General features: G+C 45.7%; 1 protein-coding gene across 2 annotated transcripts in view; it reads left to right on the top strand.

Annotated features, from left to right (window-relative positions):
- Positions 1 to 19,620, top strand: part of ELK4 (ETS transcription factor ELK4) — a 28,347-nt gene extending 8,727 nt beyond the window's left edge. The window contains exons 2-6 of one of the 2 annotated variants that reach the window (XR_009489408.1): positions 3,696 to 3,911; positions 5,192 to 6,121; positions 7,488 to 7,604; positions 10,386 to 14,373; positions 14,452 to 19,620. Coding sequence is in view for 1 of the 2 variants with exons in the window: in XM_059867553.1 (XP_059723536.1) it covers positions 3,705 to 3,911; positions 5,192 to 6,121; positions 7,488 to 7,604; positions 10,386 to 10,484 (1,353 nt within the window). In the remaining variant the exon portion in view is untranslated. Of the gene's footprint in view, positions 1 to 3,695; positions 3,912 to 5,191; positions 6,122 to 7,487; positions 7,605 to 10,385 lie in introns of both variants that reach the window. The other variant, XM_059867553.1, reaches the window with a different exon arrangement.
- The last annotated feature ends 146 nt before the right edge of the window (positions 19,621 to 19,766 follow it).

Here is a 19,766-nt window from a genome sequence, read left to right as displayed (position 1 = left end):
TGGGAATAATCACTCAGCCTGGTTTGCCTGCTCTCTCTTAGCACATCTCAGTGCTCCTGACAGCTCTGCTGGGTGGCAGAACCAAGTCCTCGTGCTCCCCACCACGTGTGGCTGCATCATCCCCCCGGATGAGGAGGCACAGCCTGGCACCAGGAGGTCCTGGAAGGGTTTTCAGGTGTTTTCCTGGTCCCTAAATCCTGCATGGATCACTGGCACGGCACAGAGGAGTGTGGGAAGGGTTTGGAAGCACAGCCTCCAGTTTCTTCGAGTGCTGAGCAATTAATTTGGGCAAGCAGGGAGTTGTGCTGTGCAGTAATTAGCAGGGAAAGCACCTGGGGCCAGCCTAACCAGGGGGTGTGGGTGGCCTTCACGTGTAATTGCAGCAATTTACCTGCCTGGATCAATGTCACATCAGCCAGTGTGTGCCATGAGGCAGGCATTCTGCAGGAGGGCTGTGCCCAAAAAGGTGCCCAGAAAGGTGCCATGCCCAGGGGCACCTCATTTTCCCCAGAGCCCTGTGTGGACTGCCAGCTCTAATCCTGTCCCAGGGCTCCCTGAGTGCTCAGCCTCTCCCCTGGACACAGTTCCCTTCCTTATTTAGGGCTGGCTAAGTGCTGGGCACTAACGAGGTTGGAATCAAAGGCTGTGGGAGCAAGGATGAGCTGGCAGGGCAGGCTGGAGCTCAGGCTGAGCCCTGGGTGCACAGGAACATCACCCAGCACCAGCCTGGCTCCTGCTGCCCGGGGCTGGGCTTGGTGCCTTTGCTTTGGGATTAGTGTTTGAACATCAAACTCACCCAGATGGAACCCCTGGAGTCCCTCTCCTAGGGGGAAAATAAAGTGTATATCCAATATTGTGTGTAGTGTATATCCAATATTATGTGTATCCAGGGTTATTCACTATCCCAGAATGTTTTTTATTTTATTTTTCTGTTTTTATTTCAGAGGAAGAAGTTAGAGCTGCATTAGTTAAACAATTCTGGACTAAGAGAATCTATAGGAGATGCTGAATTAATATGAGCTTGGGATTAATGTTTGAATATCAAGCTCACCCAGATGAAGCCCCTGAAGCCCCTCTCCTGGGGGGAAAAATAAAGTGTTTATCCAATATTATGTGTAGTGTATATCCAATATTATGTATAGTGTATATCCAATATTATGTGTACCCAGGGATATTCACTATCCCAGAACGGTTTTTTCTGTCTTTATTTCACAGGAAGAAGTTAGAGCTGCATTAGTTAAACAGTTCTGGACTAAGAGAATCTATAGGAGATGCTGAATTAATATGAGCTTGGGATTAATGTTTGAATATCAAGCTCACCCAGACTCACCCTGGAGCCCCTCTCCTGGGGGGAAAATAAAGTGTATGTCCAATATTATGTGTAGTGTATATCCAATATTATGTGTATCCAGAGTTATTCACTATCCCAGAATGGTTTTTATTTTATTTTTCTGTTTTTATTTCAGAGGAAGAAGTTAGAGCTGCATTAATTAAACAGTTCTGGGCTAAGAGAATCTATAGGAGATGCTGAATTAATATGAGCTTGGGATTAATGTTTGAATATCAAGCTCACCCAGATGGAACCCCTGGAGCCCCTCTCCTAGGGAGAAAATAAAGTGTATATCCAATATTGTGTGTAGTGTATATCCAATATTATGTGTAGTGTATATCCAATATTGTGTGTATCCAGGGTTATTCACTATCCCAGAATGGTTTTTATTTCATTTTTCTGTTTTTATTTCAGAGGAGGAAGTTAGAGCTGCATTAATTAAACAATTCTGGACTAAGAGAATCTATAGGAGATGCTGAATTAATATGAGCTTGGGATTAATGTTTGAATATCAGACTCACCCTGGAGCCCCTCTCCTGGGGGGAAAATAAAGTGTATGTCCAATATTATGTGTAGTGTATATCCAATATTATGTGTATCCAGGGATATTCACTATCCCAGAATGTTTTTTCTGTCTTTATTTCAGAGGAGGAAGTTAGAGCTGCATTAATTAAACAGTTCTGGGCTAAGAGAATCTATAGGAGATGCTGAATTAATATGAGCTTGGGATTAATGTTTGAATATCAAGCTCACCCAGATGGAACCCCTGGAGTCCCTCTCCTAGGGAGAAAATAAAGTGTATATCCAATATTGTGTGTAGTGTATATCAAATATTATGTGTATCCAGGGTTATTCACTATCCCAGAATGGTTTTTATTTTATTTTTCTGTTTTTATTTCAGAGGAGGAAGTTAGAGCTGCATTAATTAAACAGTTCTGGGCTAAGAGAATCTATAGGAGATGCTGAATTAATATGAGCTTGGGATTAATGTTTGAATATCAGACTCACCCAGATGGAACCCCTGGAGTCCCTCTCCTAGGGAGAAAATAAAGTGTATATCCAATATTGTGTGTAGTGTATATCCAATATTGTGTGTATCCAGGGTTATTCACTATCCCAGAATGGTTTTTATTTTATTTTTCTGTTTTTATTTCAGAGGAAGAAGTTAGAGCTGCATTAATTAAACAATTCTGGGCTAAGAGAATCTATAGGAGATGCTGAATTAATATGAGCTTGGGATTAATGTTTGAATATCAAGCTCACCCAGATGAAACCCCTGAAGCCCCTCTCCTGGGGGGAAAAATAAAGTGTATATCCAATATTATGTGTACTGTATATCCAATATTATGTGTAGTGTTTATCCAATATTATGTGTAGTGTATATCCAATATTGTGTGTGTCCAGGGTTATTCACTATCCCAGAACGGTTTTTCCTGTTTTTATTTCACAGGAAGAAGTTTCAGCTTCGTTAATTAAACAGGTCTGGACTAAGAGAATCTATAGGAAATGCTGAATTAATGTTTTGCCTGGTTTAATTCACACTTACTTCACTTGTATCTTCTGCAGAATGATGAGTGTTCTGCTGAAAAATACTCGTGGAAATACTGTTTGGTGTAGTCAGAAATGGTCGAGGTAGAATGTTGTCTGCCTGGTCTGTCCTTGATGAATTTATGCATCAACAACTTTAGAGCAGGGATCAAGTGGCAAATATCAGTCCTAGAAAGTCTCAGCCTAAATCATTGACAGGAATGGAGAGTCGAGCAAAGGCCGTGTTTGGAATAATTTTAATTTAGTTCTGTGTTTACTCTCATTGAAAAAAAACAGGGGTGATACCTGGAAAAGAAGGAATTGAAGGGAGATTGAGAGGCTGGAATGGAAACTGAGGGGAGGTTGAGTTGTTTTGGCTCTGGCATCTTGCTGGAGCTTTGCAGTTCCTGGTTGAGCTGTGCTCCCTGCGAGGTGGGAGCAGGAGGAAAGGAGGAGCTGAGGGGGTGGTTTGATCCCTACCTGGCTGTCCCTGAGCTCTTTCTCACAAAGCAGCACAAGCCAGAGTGGGTGAACATGGAACAACTTGGAAACATTTTTTTTGGGGGTAGTGACTCACTGCAACTTACCCAAAGTGACCTGATTTAGTTAAATGAGGCTAAATATAACCCATGTGAAAAGTACTGACATGTGGGAGGAGACGCCAGAGTTGGCACTCAGCCCCTCAGTTCTGCAGGGAACATCTTTCACGACTGGTGACTAATAATTTTTTACTCTTGCTGGCTTTGGAAATAACAATCCCTGCTCCATTTCCCCCCCCCCTTGTAGGGAGAGAGAGGAGGGAAATGCTCCGGGCTTAACCTGCCTTTGTGAATTGCAGCTCTCTGCTATGGACAGTGCCATCACCCTGTGGCAGTTCCTCCTCCAGCTGCTCCAAGAGCCCCAGAACAAGAACATCATCTGCTGGACCTCCAACGACGGGGAGTTCAAGCTGCTGCAGGCAGAGGAGGTGGCCAGGCTCTGGGGGATCCGCAAGAACAAGCCCAGCATGAACTATGATAAACTCAGCCGGGCGCTGCGCTACTACTACGTGAAGGTAGGCTGGAAATCCTGCTCCAATCCTTATCCCTCTGAGCTAAGGAGCTTTGTTTCCTCCTCCTCCTCCTCCTCCTGCAGGGGAGGGGTGGCACTGCTGTGCCTCTGCCAGGTTGAAGGAAGTTGGGCTGCTTTGTTTAAAGGTGTTGGGTTGGTTTTTAATTTCATTTATTGCTGCGCTGTTTCCTCCTCGCTGGGTGCTTTGGGAGGTTCTGGTGCAGAGTGTTGGTTTGGTGGCTTTGCTCAGACAAATTTGCTTTTGGAACCTCATCCCCCTTTCAGAAATACACACCCTTGCAAGGGTTAAAATCCAGGTAAAGCACAGGGAGAGGGAGATGGTGGAGAGCTTGAACATTGCACCACTTCCAGATCTTTTTGCAGCTTTCTCTTTACATTTACTTCATTCAAAATAAACATTTTCCATCCCTAAGTATTTTTCTTGTCTCTGTGTGTTCAGAATTTCACCTTCACTTTGACCACTGTTTTCAGCCCAGCAGAGTAAGAAGCTTTTGTTTATCCAACATCTTGGAGTCTCACCTTTGTTTCCCTTTATCCCACGGCTGCTCGTGTGTGAGTGGAGCAGATAAAAATAGCCCCCAGTTTCTGAGGAGCCTCAGCCTGGAGCAGGTGGGAGGGTGCTGGTGTTCATTACTGGGTGCCACAAATCTGCTTTGGAACTGAGAGATCTCAGCACCAATCAGGGAATGATAAATAAGGATAATTCCGAGTCCAAAGTGTGTGTGGCATTTCGCTGAGGAGCAAAACAAGTTTGACAGATGCTGTTCTGTGGTATTGAAATAACTGATTAGGCTGCATTCTGCTGACTAGCTCAGCTGCTTATTCTCCTTTATTATCATCTTATTAAGAATAAAGGTGGCTTGATTTGAAGTGCAAGCTCTCAGTTCTGCAGTCCTGGAGAAACCCTTTAGCAAGTTCTCTTAAATTACCCACAGTGTACCCAGCTGAGTGATCCTTGCTGGGGGTAATGGGCATTTTTTGATGTCAGACAGGATTTCTTGGCAGTTTTTAGGCTGTTTTTAGCATGTTTAAGGTCAGGTTAAGCTCACCTGTTGCAGTGTTTTGTCTGCCAGCTCCGAGAGCAGAACTGGAACACGCAGGGTGTTTTTAAAACAGGAAAAGAAGAAACATTCTTTTTTTTTTTTTTTTTTTTTTGGCTGAAAGATTACAGACTTTAATTCCTCTGCCTATTTTAGGCAGTGTTTGTAGGAAGAAAATTAATCTGAAGAAAGGTCTAAATATACTTTGTCTTCTTCCCCCTAGAATATCATTAAGAAGGTGAATGGGAAGAAGTTTGTGTACAAATTCGTGTCCTACCCAGAGATCCTGAACATGGATCCGCTGGTGGTGGGCCGGCTCGAGGGGGACCCCGAGATGCCCGGCTTTGGGGAGGTCACCAGCACCCCCAAGGACGTGGAAAACTGTGGCAAGGAGAAATCCCAGTCCTGTGCTAAGTCCTCCAGCCGGAACGACTACATCCACTCAGGCCTGTACTCCTCCTTCACCCTCAACTCCCTCAACTCCTCCAGCGTGAAGCTCTTCAGGTCCATCAAGATCGAGAACCCGGCCGAGAAGCTGACGGAGAAGAAACCTCAGGACCCCACCCCTTCTGTCATCAAGTTTGTCACCGTGCCCTCCAAAAAGCCACCCTCTGCCCCCCTGGTCTCCACCACTTCAGCGGTGGCCGTCACCTCCACGGCTTCTGCCACCCCTGCCGTGTCCTCCTCGCTTCCCCTGGGCTCTGAGGAGACTCTGCAGAGCCTGGAGACCCTCGTCCTGCCCAAGCTGACCGTCCCTGAAGCTCCTCCAGCACCTTTGCCAAACTTGAGCACCAGCTTCACGCCCACGCCCCCCATGTCCTCGGTGTCCCCCGGCCTCCAGGTGCCCTCCACGCCCCCCTCGCCGCCCCTGAGCTCCAACCCCGACCTGGACATTGACACAGACATCGAATCTGTGGCTTCCCAGCAGCTGGAGCAGGCCCAGAGCCTCCAGCAGCAATCCCCAGAGCCCAAAGAGCAGCAGGATTCAGCTGGGCTGGAGAAGGAATTTGCCAATCACCTCTCCAGATCGAAAAAACCCAAAGGGCTGGAGCTGGCTCCCACTCTGGTCATCACAGGCAGTGATCCCAGTCCTCTGGGCATCCTGAGTCCTTCTCTCCCCACTGCTTCTCTCACTCCAGCACTTTTCTCTCAGGTGAACAAATCTCCTCAAATTCCCTTCCTGGTTTCTTTTTTTTATGTTTAAACTAACAATAGTGATGATGTTGTGCTTGAAAAGAGCAAGTGGAAAATGAATAGTTCATTGTCTGCAGAGATTTGAAACTCAGGATGTCACTCCCTGGTTGGTTTTGTTTTGTTTTTTGTTTTTTGTTTTTTAAATCAAACCCAAGTTTGGTGTTAATTCACCCCCAAGTGTGCCCAGGTGCTGGGCATGCACACAGGGCTGGCATGTGGAGGCAAAACCCAAACCAGTTCCAGCAGGATTCTGTAAACCTTGCCAGGGGAATACTGAATTATTCCTAAATCCTTCAAACCCAGCCCCTCTGAGGTGTCTGCTGAGCTGTTTTTACTCAGTTAGTAGCATTTACTCAAAGCCAGAGTCTTGTGAGCAAGCAGCAATAAGAGCAGCTGCTTAATTTGGTTGTTATCTTCGTGTGGGAAAGGAAAGCTTTCATGTCTCATGGAAAACTTGGAAGGGAACTGAATCCAGCAGGGCTGTTAAATCATTCTGGATCTGTGGGATCTCTCCCCTGCAATAAATTGGGATTAGAATGAAACCATGGGGGAGCTGCTGGTTGAAAACTGAAGTGGCTGAAGATGGGAAAAAAGAAAAAAAACCCAAATCCAAGTGGAGTTGTTCTTTTGGCACCCTGGGAAGTGCTTGGCTGGTGAACCTGGAATATTCAGGAGCTGGATGGGAACTCCTTTTGTTGCTGCTGGCATTGTCAGTGGCACCAGGCTTGTGCCTGTTGGGTTTTTTTCCTTTTTAAATCCAGAATCCCACTTTTCCAGAGTGCTGGATTGGAGGAGGAGCTGCTCTGCTGGGGCTTCCAGCAGGATTTGGGGAAAAAAAAAAAGGGTTGGAGAGCTGGGTGGGGCTGGCAGAGAGGAGGAGGAAGGAGGGGATGGGAGCTCTGGCAGCTGAGGGGGTGTTGTGGCTGGAATTCCAGGGGGAAGGCTGGAATTTCCCTGCTGGGATTCTGTGGGGCAGGCTGGAATTCTGTGGGAAAATCTGGAATATCCCTGTTGGAATTCCACGAGGAAGGCTGGAAATCCACAGGGAAGGCTGGAATTCGGTGGGAAAAGCTGGAATTTCCCTGCTGGATTCCCATGGGCAAGGCCTGGATTTCCAGGGGAAAGGCTGGAATTCTGTGGGAAAATCTGGAATATCCCTGCTGGATTTCCAGGGGAAAGCCTGGAATTCCACGGGGAAGGCTGGAATTCAGTGGGAAAGGCTGGAATTTCCCTGCTGGAATTCCATGGGGGAAGGCTGGAATTCCATGGGGGAAGGCTGGAATTCCGTGGGAAAGGCTCTGACAGCTGTTCTCCTGCCTTTCCAGACTCCCATCCTGCTGACTCCCAGCCCTCTGCTCTCCAGCATCCACTTCTGGAGCACCCTGAGCCCTGTGGCTCCTCTCAGCCCTGCCCGGTTGCAAGGTGCTAACACCCTCTTCCAGGTGAGTCCCAGGTGCTAACACCCTCTTCCAGGTGAGTCCCAGGTGCTAACACCCTCTTCCAGGTGAGTCCCAGGTGCTAACACCCTCTCCCAGGTGAGTCCCAGGTGCTAACACCCTCTCCCAGGTGCTAACACCCTCTCCCAGGTGAGTCCCAGGTGCTAACACCCTCTCCCAGGTGCTCACACCCTCTCCCAGGTGAGTCCCAGGTGCTAACACCCTCTTCCAGGTGAGTCCCAGGTGCTAACACCCTCTTCCAGGTGAGTCCCAGGTGCTCACACCCTCTCCCAGGTGAGTCCCAGGTGCTAACACCCTCTCCCAGGTGAGTCCCAGGTGCTAACACTCTCTCCCAGGTGCTAACACCCTCTCCCAGGTGAGTCCCAGGTGCTAACACTCTCTCCCAGGTGCTCACACCCTCTCCCAGGTGAGTCCCAGGTGCTCACACCCTCTCCCAGGTGAGTCCCAGGTGCTCACACCCTCTCCCAGGTGAGTCCCAGGTGCTAACACCCTCTTCCAGGTGAGTCCCAGGTGCTCACACCCTCTCCCAGGTGAGTCCCAGCCCCTCCTCTGGAATCTCTGCTGCTCACGGGGACTCCGGATGGGCACAAGCCTCAAAGGAGGAGTCAGGAGTGTTCTGTCCTCTTCTCAAGGTTGTTTGTTGTTTCTTATTGATAAAATTCTTTCTCTGACTGCTGAGGTCTGCCCAGCAGCTCAGACAGAGGCACTCTCACCCCCTCAGGGCAGTGTTATCACACTAAAAACTACCTGTACAATATTTACCACAACTTCCCAACACCTCTCACCTGTGTTAGACTGTGAGTTTCTGCTCTAAACCAATCTAAAAATGCCAACATCTCAAGGTTGTTTATTGTTTCTTATCTATAAAACTCTTTCTCTGACTAGCAGCTCAGACAGAGGCACCCTGACCCTGTCAGGATGGTGTTATCTTTTTATACTAAAAACTACCTGTAACTTTATTTGCAATTACTTCCCAATACCTATCACCTATGTTAGACAGTGAGTTTCTTCTCTAAACCAATTAAAAAATGCCAACATCTCAAGGTTGTTCATTGTTTCTTACCTATAAAATTCTTTCTCTGACCAGCAGCTCAGACAGAGGCACTCTGACCCCCTCAGGGCAGTGTGATCTTTTTATACTAAAAACTACCTGCACAATATTTACCATCACTTCTCAACACCCATGTTAGACTGTGAGTTTCTACTCTAAACCAATTAAAAATGCCAACATCTCAAGGTTGTTCATTGTTTCTTCTCTATAAAATTCCTTCTCTGTCCAGCAGCTCAGATAGAGGCACTCTCACCCCCTCAGGGCAGTGTTATCACACTAAAAACTACCAATATTTTATTTACCATCACTTCCCAACACCTCTCACCTGTGTTAGACTGTGAGTTTCTGCTCTAAACCAATTTCAAAATGCCACCATCACCCAGAAGATGGAGGCTGGGAAGAAGAAGGAAAAAGGACAAGGCATGCCCAAATTCCCCCATTCCATAAACCCCAAAAATCTGGTTTTCACCCTGTGATAAATTCACTGTCATTCCACTTAAACTTTCATGGCTTGTAAATCTTCATGTAAAGGTTGTTAATTTTTTCCATGGGTCCAGATCAAAGGCACAGGGGTCTGGGGCTCTGTGCCAAGGTCTCTGAGCCCTCCAGGGCAGCCAGAGGCATCTCCTGGGTTCCAGCACCTTCCCCAGCACCTGCAGGCATCACTTACTCCCAGTATTTGCAGCAGAAATAAACCAGGAGTTGTTGGTTCCTACTCTGATTTTATTTTTTTACCTGGTTTTATTTCAGGGTATTGTAAATGTTGGTGTTGCAGGAGTGGTTGAAATTAACTGCAGCACAGGCTGCTTTGGAGAGATGATTTTTGGTTTTTAGGTCTGTTCTTCCTGTGAAAGTTTCCTCCCTGTACCTTTTTTTTTGGTTGAGAGTTTCCTGAATTTTGAAATTTTCCACTCTATTGATTGCTCCAATCGTTCCTGCTGGAAAATATTAATTAATCTCACAACTAACGAGGAGGAAAGTTGTGTGTTTGATCTCTGTGCTGATGTGTGGCACAGGTTTTGATGATTTTTATGGAAGAAATCCATGAAATTCACCCCTGTGAGGATGGAGAGACCCTGGCACAGTTACCCAGAGAAGCTGTGGCTGCTCCTGGATCCCTGGAAGTGTCCAAGGCCAGGATATTTTTTACTATATAGGAAAAAAAATCCACTATATTTAAGAAAAAAACCCTCCTTTAGTTGTAATTCTCATGTTTTTCCCTCACAATTCCACTCTGGCACTGGCATTACCACAATTTGCTGTGGCAAAGGGTAGAATTTAACCAGTTTAATTCATTTATTATTTCATTTCATTGAAATGAAAGAATTTAATGAAATCTTCTGGGTTGGGATCTGTCATCTCCATGGAGATGAAGGAAGTTCCTCATCTCTGCCATGAGGATTGGGAATAAACAAGGAGGGCTGGAATGGCAATGGATATTTCAGCTGATAATTAACTGAGGGGCAATTTAGAGCCTGTTTTCCTCAGAACCTGCATTAAAATCACATTTTAATGAGGATATGGGGTCACTGTGACACTGCTTGGCACTGTCAGTAAATTAAAAGTGAGAAGCCAAGAGCATCCCTGAAATCTGGGGTGGCTTTGCTTTGTTTTGTTGTCACTTTTGGGGTTTTTTTTGCCTTTCTTTGTGCACAGATATAGGAGGAACATGAATTAAAGTGGTTTTTTTTGATGATTCTTGTTTTATCTCTTAGTTTCCATCTGTGCTGAACAGTCATGGCCCATTTACCCTGTCTGGACTGGATGGACCCTCCACCCCCGGCCCCTTTTCCCCGGATTTGCAGAAGACATAGCACATGGAATTCCTGCTGCAGGAAGGACACAGCAAGGCAGGGATGGGACATTTCCCTCCAACCTTTTTTGTAAAACAAGCAGTTTGTAATTCCACTGAGATTCTCAACAGTTGGAGTTGTTGCCATTCCCAAATCCAAAAACAACAACAAAAAAAAGCCTTTTTTGTGCAAAAATTCCCCCTTTTTTTGGAAGAACCCAGGTTGGGAATGTATATGCAAACGCCTTAATAGGAGCTGCAGCTGCAGTTTCTTCTCCTCCTCACTTTGGAAGGATTTTCCCCGTGTCCAAAAGGAATTTTGGGTGGTGGTGCAGCACCTGACCCTGCACTGACTGCAGCAAACAGCACCAGAGGAGGCTTTTCTCTGGGACTCTTGGGAAAAACAAACCAACAAACAAACCCCTCTGTTCTTCTGCTTCCTGTGCTCAGCGAGGAGAGCCCTGAATCCTGATGGAAGCTGGCATTCCAGGAAAAGCTTGGGAATGGGGTGTGTGCTGCAGCTCTGCCCCCAGGGCACCACAACCTCTGCAGCAGCAAAAGCAGCCAGGGCTTCTCTGCTGCCCTTCTCTCCATTTTTTTGTTGTGTTTTATTTTTTTGCAGGGAGAATTTATTTTTTTTTTTCAAGGATTTAATCCAAGTTTATGTCCAGGACAATTCTGTGGAGCCCCTGGGAGAAGAGGTGGGGCTGGATTTTGGATGTTTCCCTGCTCTCCTTCCCTTCCCATCAGCAGTGGGACGAGCTCCTTTCACTTCTCACTGAGTTTCAATGCTGGAGTCCAAACATTTCTTGTGCCACAGCCTGGGAGCTCCCTGCTGGATCAGCAGGATGGGAGGATTTTCCCTGCAGGTTTGGGGGTTTTTCCTGCATTTTTGGGGGTTTTCCCTGCAGTTTTGGGGGTTTTCCCTGCAGTTTGGGGAGTTTCCCTGGATTTTTGGGGTTTTTCTCTGGGTTTTAGGGGAGGTTGCTGCCTGACCTGCAATTCCAGAGCCCAGCAGGGTGAGTGAGAACAGCAACATTCCAGCATTAGTGTTGCTCTTCTTTCCCCACAGCTCTGGAAAAGCTTCCTGCTTTTCCCCAGGTGGAAAAGCTCCTCTTTTGCCAGCTCTTATCCCAAGTTTTGCAGTGGAGCTGTTGGTTTTGGGGTTTTTATTTTTGGAGGGAGCTCTGGCCCCAGAGCAGGCTGAGGGCTTCCATGGGGTTCAGCCTCGTGGGAAATGTGTTTTCACCTCCTTGGTGTCCTGGATTGATGATGCAGGATTGTTTTCCAGAGCCAGTGGAGGTGAGATGGAATTTGTAGGTGGATTTTTTACACCTCAGGAGGCCTTTTAAGAAAACTGAGGGGTGAAAAAATGAGAGCTGCTCCTCTCTCAGCCCCTCAGTCTGGGAGTGTTGGGCTGTGGGTCTGCATCCTTCCAATTTTGGGGCATCTGATGTCAGGCAGCAACTTTTGGCTTTGAGTTGGGGCTGTCAGAGGATCTTCCCCATAAAAAATTCCCAGAAAACAGATGGAGACATCTCTTTCCTTCAGCATCCTCCAGGCTGCCACCAGCAGAGGAAGATTTTCCCCTGTCCAGCACGAGGAGCTGACAGAGTTTGCTGTAAATACTGCACCTATTCCATGGAGAAGTGGTGAACTCAAACTTTTCCTGAGGTTTTTTTTTTACCTTCTGCCACTTTTGCAGGCTTGGAATTCTCTTGAAAGCCACAACACCCAGGACTTTTCTTTTCCTGCAGTGATGTTCCCTTTCTATTCCCAGAAAAAAAAAACAAACCACTTTTGTGTGTTCCTGCCGTGACACCTGGGACAGGTGGGTGGAACAGAGTCGCTTTTTTTGGGCATTGTTCACCTGCCCAGGGGAAAAGTGGGAGAAAAAAAGATTCCTTTTTCAGGTGGAGAAGCAGGGAGTGAGCTCATGGAGTGACCTGTCTTCCTGTTGGCTCCTGTCAGAGGCAAAAAATGCTTCACATTTAGACATCAGCAGATGCAGGAGGAAATTCCTGCGCCAGCAGCTCTTAAAAATGTGCAATATTGACCTTTATTTTTGAATTTTAGTTTTATTTTTGAAATGCAGAAGCGAAGCTGCAGGTGATCATGAAGAGCAGGCACCTGGAATTTTGGTTTTGGTTTGCATGTTTGGAGCCTGCTCTGGGAAGTTTCTAGAGCTATGGATAAATAGCAGCACTTTGGTTGGTTCAGGTTGGCCAATTTGATGCCTACCAAATACTTTGGGACTTTTGACATTTGCAGGCTGGGATTGGAATTGAAAATTCATGAATGAGCACTAAAAACTTGCAATTTAATTGCTTCCCTTCCCCCTTGTTCCCCCGTGGAGAAAAGCCAAGTTTAGCTGTTGAAAATTTGTGCACTTAATTCTTTGTGAGCTTTTATGGCTTTGGGCAGAGGGTCAAGCCCCCCCAAAAAATGTTATTTGTGGGTTCCTCCTCTCCAAAAAGCTTCCCAAAATTGCTGTGCCACAGAGATCCAGGTTTTCCTGTGGGAATGCAGCCTGGATGGGAAAGTTTCCACCAGGAAAAAAAATAAAGCAGGAAAAAAAAATCAGTGTGGACAGGATGAGAAGCTCAGGAAGCAGCTGGGAAAGGGAGAGGAGGTGGGAGAGGAGCAGCTTTTGCTGCCTTTTCTCCTCTGCAATTTTCAGGTCACTGAAGGGAATATTTCCTTGTTCCTGTGGGGAGCTGCCAGCTCCTCCTGGCTCACATTCCTGACAGAGCCTCCCTCCCTCTGTCAGCTGCTGGTTCTTGAGGTCACTTCAGGAGCAGTTTTGTGCAGCTCCTCACCATTTGTTTTTAATTTAGCCTAGGGCAGGTGGGGTTAGAGTAGATTCTGGTTTAGTTCTGTACCGTGGTGATTTAAAAAAAAACAAAAAAACCAAAAAAAAATTTAAAAATGCAGCATTACAGAAGCTTTTTTCTTAGGTTCCTGTTGCTGGAGTAGCTTTGGTTTTGTGGAATGCTTGGTCATTTTTTTGCATCAGTTTGTTCCTGGCTGGTTTGGGTTGCGTGGAAGGTCAAAGAATTTTGGTAGGACAGAAGAGTTTGGTGGAAGACAGACAAGAACTCAGCATCCTGCCCAGCTCCTGGAGGTGGGAATAAACCCCTCACGTTGGTCACACCTTCCATGGAACCCAGAGATTCCAAAAACTGGTTGGATTTAGGGAATCCTGGAAGCTGAACTCGTGTCTTGCTTCTGGAAATCTCTTTTTTTTTTTGGTTTATTTTTCCATGGGGAGCTGCTGCTGCTGCCTGGCTCTCTTTGGGATCCTGGATTTTCAGGAGCAGCTCATGGAAGCAGGAAAATCCCGTGGGTATGGAACCCTTGGGGTTCTGTCTTTCCTGGGAGGGTGATCCTGGTGGAAAGAGGGCCATGGAGGAATTTTGGGGCTTTTTTCAGCAGCAGCTTTAGGTTTAGAGCTTTGTTTCAGAGCTGTCCTCAGCAGGGGATGCAATTCCTGGGCCCAGGGCTTGGCACATTTGGCTCTGTTCTGCAATAGGTCAGGAAGGGATGAAATCCTTGGAGTTGGACAAGTCCTTGTTGTCACTTGGAGCATCCCCAGGCTTCAGAATCCATGGGATCTTTGGGATGAAATCCCTGGGGTTGGACAATTCCTTGTTGTCACTTGGAGCATCCCAAGGTTTCAGAATCCATGGGATCTTTGGGATGAAATCCTTGGAGTTGGACAATTCCTTTTTGTTACACTTGGAGCATCCCCAGGCTTCAGAATCCATGGGATCTTTGGGATGAAATCCCTGGGGTTGGACAATTCCTTGTTGTTACTTGGAGCATCCCCAGGCTTTAGAATCCTTGGGATCTTTGGGATGAAATCCCTGGGGTTGGACAATTCCTTGTTGTTACACTTGGAGCACCTCAAGGTTTCAGAATCCATGGGATCTTTGGGATGAAATCCTTGGAGTTGGACAATTCCTTGTTGTCAGTTGGAGCATCCCAAGGTTTCAGAATCCATGGAATCTTTGGGATGAAATCCCTGGGGTTGGACAATTCCTTGTTGTTACACTTGGAGCACCCCAAGGTTTCAGAATCCATGGGATCTTTGGGATGAAATCCTTGGAGTTGGACAATTCCTTTTTGTTTCACTTGGAGCATCCCAAGGTTTCAGTGTCCATGGGATCTTTGGGATGAAATCCTTGGAGTTGGACAATTCCTTTTTGTTACACTTGGAGCACCCCAAGGTTTCAGAATCCATGGAATCTTTGGGATGAAATCCCTGGGGTTGGACAATTCCTTTTTGTTACACTTGGAGCACCCCAAGGTTTCAGAATCCATGGAATCTTTGGGATGAAATCCTTGGAGTTGGACAATTCCTTGTTGTTACACTTGGAGCATCCCCAGGCTTTAGAATCCTTGGGATCTTTGGGATGAAATCCCTGGGGTTGGACAATTCCTTTTTGTTTCGCTTGGAGCACCCCAAGGTTTCAGTGTCCGTGGGATCTTTGGGATGGTGGATGTGGGAGCAGAAGGGCTTTGGTTGGGCTCATTTCCCCCTCTGATGCATTTTCTGGGACATTTTGGGGTTTGGATGTTGATTCTGAGGGCAGTGAAGCTGCTGAGGTGCTTCCCCCAGCCCAGGGGGGATTCCCTGGGCATTCCCTGTGGGATGGGTGGGAAGGAAGGGCCCTGCTCCCCTCCTGGAGCTTTTCCTCCAGCTGAGATCAGCTCTGCCCCTCTCTTTTGGGTTTATTCCTTGATTTACCTTGTTTTTGCTCCTGTTTTTTGGCAGTTTTTGATGTGCTCTGCAGTTGAACCTCTCCCATTTTTAGGGCAGATTTGTTTCCAGTGTCAGCCCTGGAAATCAACCTCAGCAGTGGGGCAGGGAATGTTGTTAAAATCCACAGGAACTTCAAAACTTTTGAGTTCTGGGTGACTGGTTTGTTTCCTTCCTCAGCTCTGTGAGGAATAGAATCTGGATCTGGAAGAGTAGAAATAAGGAAAAAAAAAAAGAAAATAAAAAGAAAAGAAGAGACCTTTTGGCCTCTGGGCTGGTGGGTGGTTTTGTCTTAAAAATCAGAGTGGGATGTTGCAGGCAGCCCCTGAGGGTCTCCCATGAAATTCTTGAATATTCACCCAGGAGCTCTCCAGGATGGTTGGTGAGGCTGGTGCTGCCTCAAGGGTTGATTTGGAGTTAATTAAGCAGCAATTAGCAGTGGCTGCTGAGTGTGAGCAATCAGGGGAGTGGGACAGGCTGGGGCTGGCAGAGGAAGATTTCGGGGTCAGAAGCAGTTTGTCCCAAAAGTTTTATGTCCCTTTGCTTGGGGAATGCTTCTTCCCCTCTGGTTTTAGAGCTGAGAAGATGATTTGGAATAATACAGCTGGGAAAAAAATAAAAAAAAAAAAAAAGAGAAAATTCTAGGGAGACACAGCAGTGCTGTGTGAGATCAGGGCAGCAGGAATTCATCTGGGGGGGAATCCTTCTCCAGCAGGAATTCTGGGAGGCCAAAATCCTGGCAATCAGCACAAATCCAGCAGCAGCTGCTCCAGCCTCCCTGGGCTGGGCAGGTTTTTTTTGTCTTGGAGGGATTTAAATCCATTTAAATCCATTTTAAATCAATTTAAACCAATTTTTAGCTCTCCCATCCAGCTGTGGTGCTGTGTGTTGTGTTCATTGCTGGAGTGCACATCTGCTTTGGGAAGGTGACTTTGGCAGATTGTCCAACCTCCCTGGACTGGGCAGGTTTTTTTTTTTAGTGTTTTGGAGGGATTTAAATCCATTTAAATCCATTTAAATCAATTTTTAGCTCCCCCATCCAGCCCTGTTGCTGTGTGTTCTGTTCATTGCTGGTTTGGGAAGGTGATTTTGGCAGATTTTCCAACTTCCCTGGGTTGGGCTGGGCCGTTTTTTTGTGTCTTGGAGAGATTTAAATCCATTTAAATCCATTTAAATCAATTTTTAGCCACTCCAGCACTCCCATCCAGCTGTGTGCCAGTGTTGTCCTGTTCATCCCTGATGATTTTTGGGAATTCCACTGGGAGTGACTGGGGAGGGCAGAGGTGGCTCTGGACAGAGAGAAATCCTTGGGAATGGAACCAAATCTTCCTCCAGAGCAATTTAAATTAAAAACCTGACTCATTTTAGTCAGGAGGACAAACCAGAGGAGCCACAGGGGCAGAGCTGCCCATTCCTGTCGGGGTTCCCTGAAGGGCTCGGAGCAGGAAGGTGAAATTTGGGGTTTTGGTGTCAGTAAATCCTGAAATTTATTCTAAAATCCTGGATTTTATTCCTGCCTCTGTGCCAGGACCAAGCAGGAATCAGGAGATTGTGTTCCCTGCAGGTTGTTTTTCTGTCTGACCACAGGTGGGCAAGGCCCTGTTCTCCCTGGATATTCCAACATTTCCCTGCTGGAACAACAAAATATCTGCTCCCTATAAATTATTTTGGAACAAAACCACCCTAAAACTGGCAAAAAAGATGAATTTTGTTTCCACCTCTCAAAGAAAGCAGCAGATTTTGTTTGTGGAGCTCTTCCAGGCACACTCAGAGCTGAAATTTGTAATTTTTTTTTTTTTTTTTTAGATTCCTCAGTGTTTAAATCTGCCTGGAGCACACGTGGGTCATGCCTGGCAGGATGTGTTCCCAAAAATCCGTATAAACATCCCCATCCTCCCTCTGAGCAGATTCTGCACTCTGCAGTGCCCACTTTGAAATATTTTGCACTCCCTTGGGAGGTTTTTTGGGGTTTTTTCCTTCTCTTTTAGCACTCAAATCAGTCCTGCCCCAGCGTGCACTCGTGAGTTGCCAAAGGTTTATTTTTGACATTGTTGGTTGCCACATCCCCTGGAAAAAAAACCAAAAAAAACCCCAAAAAAAAAAGTGTCTTAAATATGTTTTTGAGTAGTTTTGTGTGCATGGAACAAAAGTTTGGGCTTGATTTCAGAGATTTCTCGGCGAGGTTGTGTTGCAGGAGGTTTTCATCTCAAAGCAGGGGTGGAGCAGGAGAATCCTGACCCTTTGGAAATCAGGGATCTGAGTGGAGCCAGGCAGGAGAGGCTGACTGCAGAGCCCTGTACCAATAACTGGAACTGTTGTCGTTTATTTTGATTTTTCCCTTTCCTTGAGGGTGATTTTTCAGTGTTTTTTGGAGCACAGGAGGGCTCTGAGGCTGTGCATGGCTCCTGGAGTGGGCTGGGCTGGGGAGCTCCCACTTCCCAACCCCTCTTTGCTCTCAGCTCCTCGGGATGGGTTTTTGGGGCTGTATTTTTATTTTTCCCTAGCATGTCCCAACCCCTCCAAGCTTTGAAACTGCTTCCTAAAATTGTGTTGACTTTTACTTTTTGTTGTTCTTATCGTGCTGTTGTTCAGTTGCACAGAGGTGTTTTTTTTTTCTACATAAAATATCCTTTGGAAACGTTTCATTCTCTGTGAACAGGGTTGAGATTTATTCTTTGTAGCTTTGAGAAAAGATCCTAAAATTCCCTTTTCCAACCTGTTTTGTAGCCTGTTGCAGTGTTACCAGATGGCCTTATGTACGTCACAGTGCTTTGTGATGGGTACAGTAGCACATTGAATGCTTCTTCCCCTCTGTTTTTAGAGCTGAGAAGTTGATTTGGAATAATAAAGCTGAAAAAAGGGAAAAAAAAAATTAAAAATCCCAGGGAAACACAGTGGTCATGTCCCCTCAAGGAGATCAGGGCAGCTGGAATTCATCATCCTTCTCCAGCAGGAATTCTGGGAGGCCAGAATCCTGGGAATCAGCACACATCCAGCAGCAGCTGCTCCAGCCTCCCTGGGCTGGGCAGGTTTTTGTGTTTTGGAAGGATTTAAATCGATTTAAATCAATTTTAGCCACTGCAGCACCCCCATCCAGCTGTGTGTGTTGTCCTGTTCATTGCTGGAGTGCACATCTGGATTGGGAAGGTGATTTTGGCAGCTGCTCCAGCTTCCCTAGGTTGGGCTGGGCAGTTTTTTGGAAGGATTTAAATCCATTTAAATCAAATTTTTAGCCACTGCAGCACCCCCATGCAGCTGTGTGGGTTGTCCTGTTCATTCCTGGAGTGGGAAGGTGATGTTGGGGTGGGTTCCTTGCTGGAATTTTCAGGCTGAGCTGGGTTCTTGGCAGATTTTTGGGAGCTGGGAGCAGATCCCTCCCCCTGGAACTCCGGGCTGGAGTTTCTCCTTTCCCAGTTTGACCTGGCTGGGATTTCCAGAACAATCAGTGGGGAAAACTCCCCCGAAAGCAGCAGGAGGGGGAACATTTCCAGTGGCTCTTTCCAGAACAGAGATGCTTTTTTCTTTTCTCTATAAATATATATAAATATATATATATATATATATATATATTACAAATTCAAGAGGCAAAGTTATGTTGTAGTGAGTGTCTGAAACTTCCTACACTGGAGACTTTTCTGGACAAGACAACTGTAAAAGTCACCCCTTGTTCCAGCTAGGTGACCCTGCCTGGGACAGAATTGCTTCTCAGTCTAACTTTTTATTTTTAAATATTTTATTAGAGTATCTTAATGCCATTGTGTTTAAAAAAAAAATAAAATAAAAATGCTGGTATGTAATGCAAGTACATAAATAGCCAAAGTTTTCAGTAATTGTTCAGTGTTACTAAATTTTGCTTTTATTTAACCTTCTGAGATAACATTTAGGAAGACCTTCAGTGTGAAAATTCAAAGTATGAGCAACTGGATTAGGGCAGGGATGGAGTTGCTGGAGCACATTTCAGGTTTGAATGCAATCAGGAGGCAAAGCTTTTCAGATGCAAAACTTCCTTTGCACTGTCCTGACACTTCAAAGTGACAAACTGCTTTGGCAGTGGCTCTTTGGGAATTGTTATTCAAACATCATGAAGGTCTTTCGTGAGAAATCAGGTGACTTTTTTCTATTGCTTCGATTTTTGTGCAAAAAAAAAAAAAAATACAACAAAATGAAAATAAAAATCAATGTATTGCAATCTTTTTTTAAAAAAATAAACGGGGTGGGAATAGTTAAAGAAAACTATTTTATGTAAGAACTGACAGAGGGATTTTGCTTTGTATAATGCAAGCTGGCTTTAAAAAAAGCATTGTAGCAAATCATTCAAGTCAATCATATGTTAATAGTTATGTGCAACCAGACATGCAAAACAATTGTATTTTTTTAAATAAATATTTTTAACAAAGTTTTTGCTCATCTGACTGGTTTTGTTTTTTACTTACTGTAGAAAAAATAGAAAGTTTCAGTGTAGGGGATGTGATAAGGAGGGAGTTCATCAAACCTTGAGGTAAATTCTATTTTAAAGTATTTTGCTAAATCAGGTGCTCTTCT

Source organism: Haemorhous mexicanus, chromosome 25, assembly GCF_027477595.1.
Source record: "Haemorhous mexicanus isolate bHaeMex1 chromosome 25, bHaeMex1.pri, whole genome shotgun sequence".
Taxonomy (NCBI): Eukaryota; Metazoa; Chordata; class Aves; order Passeriformes; family Fringillidae; genus Haemorhous; species Haemorhous mexicanus.
The sequence above is the reverse complement of the archived record's forward strand: the minus strand, read 5'-3'. Positions and strand labels throughout refer to the sequence as shown.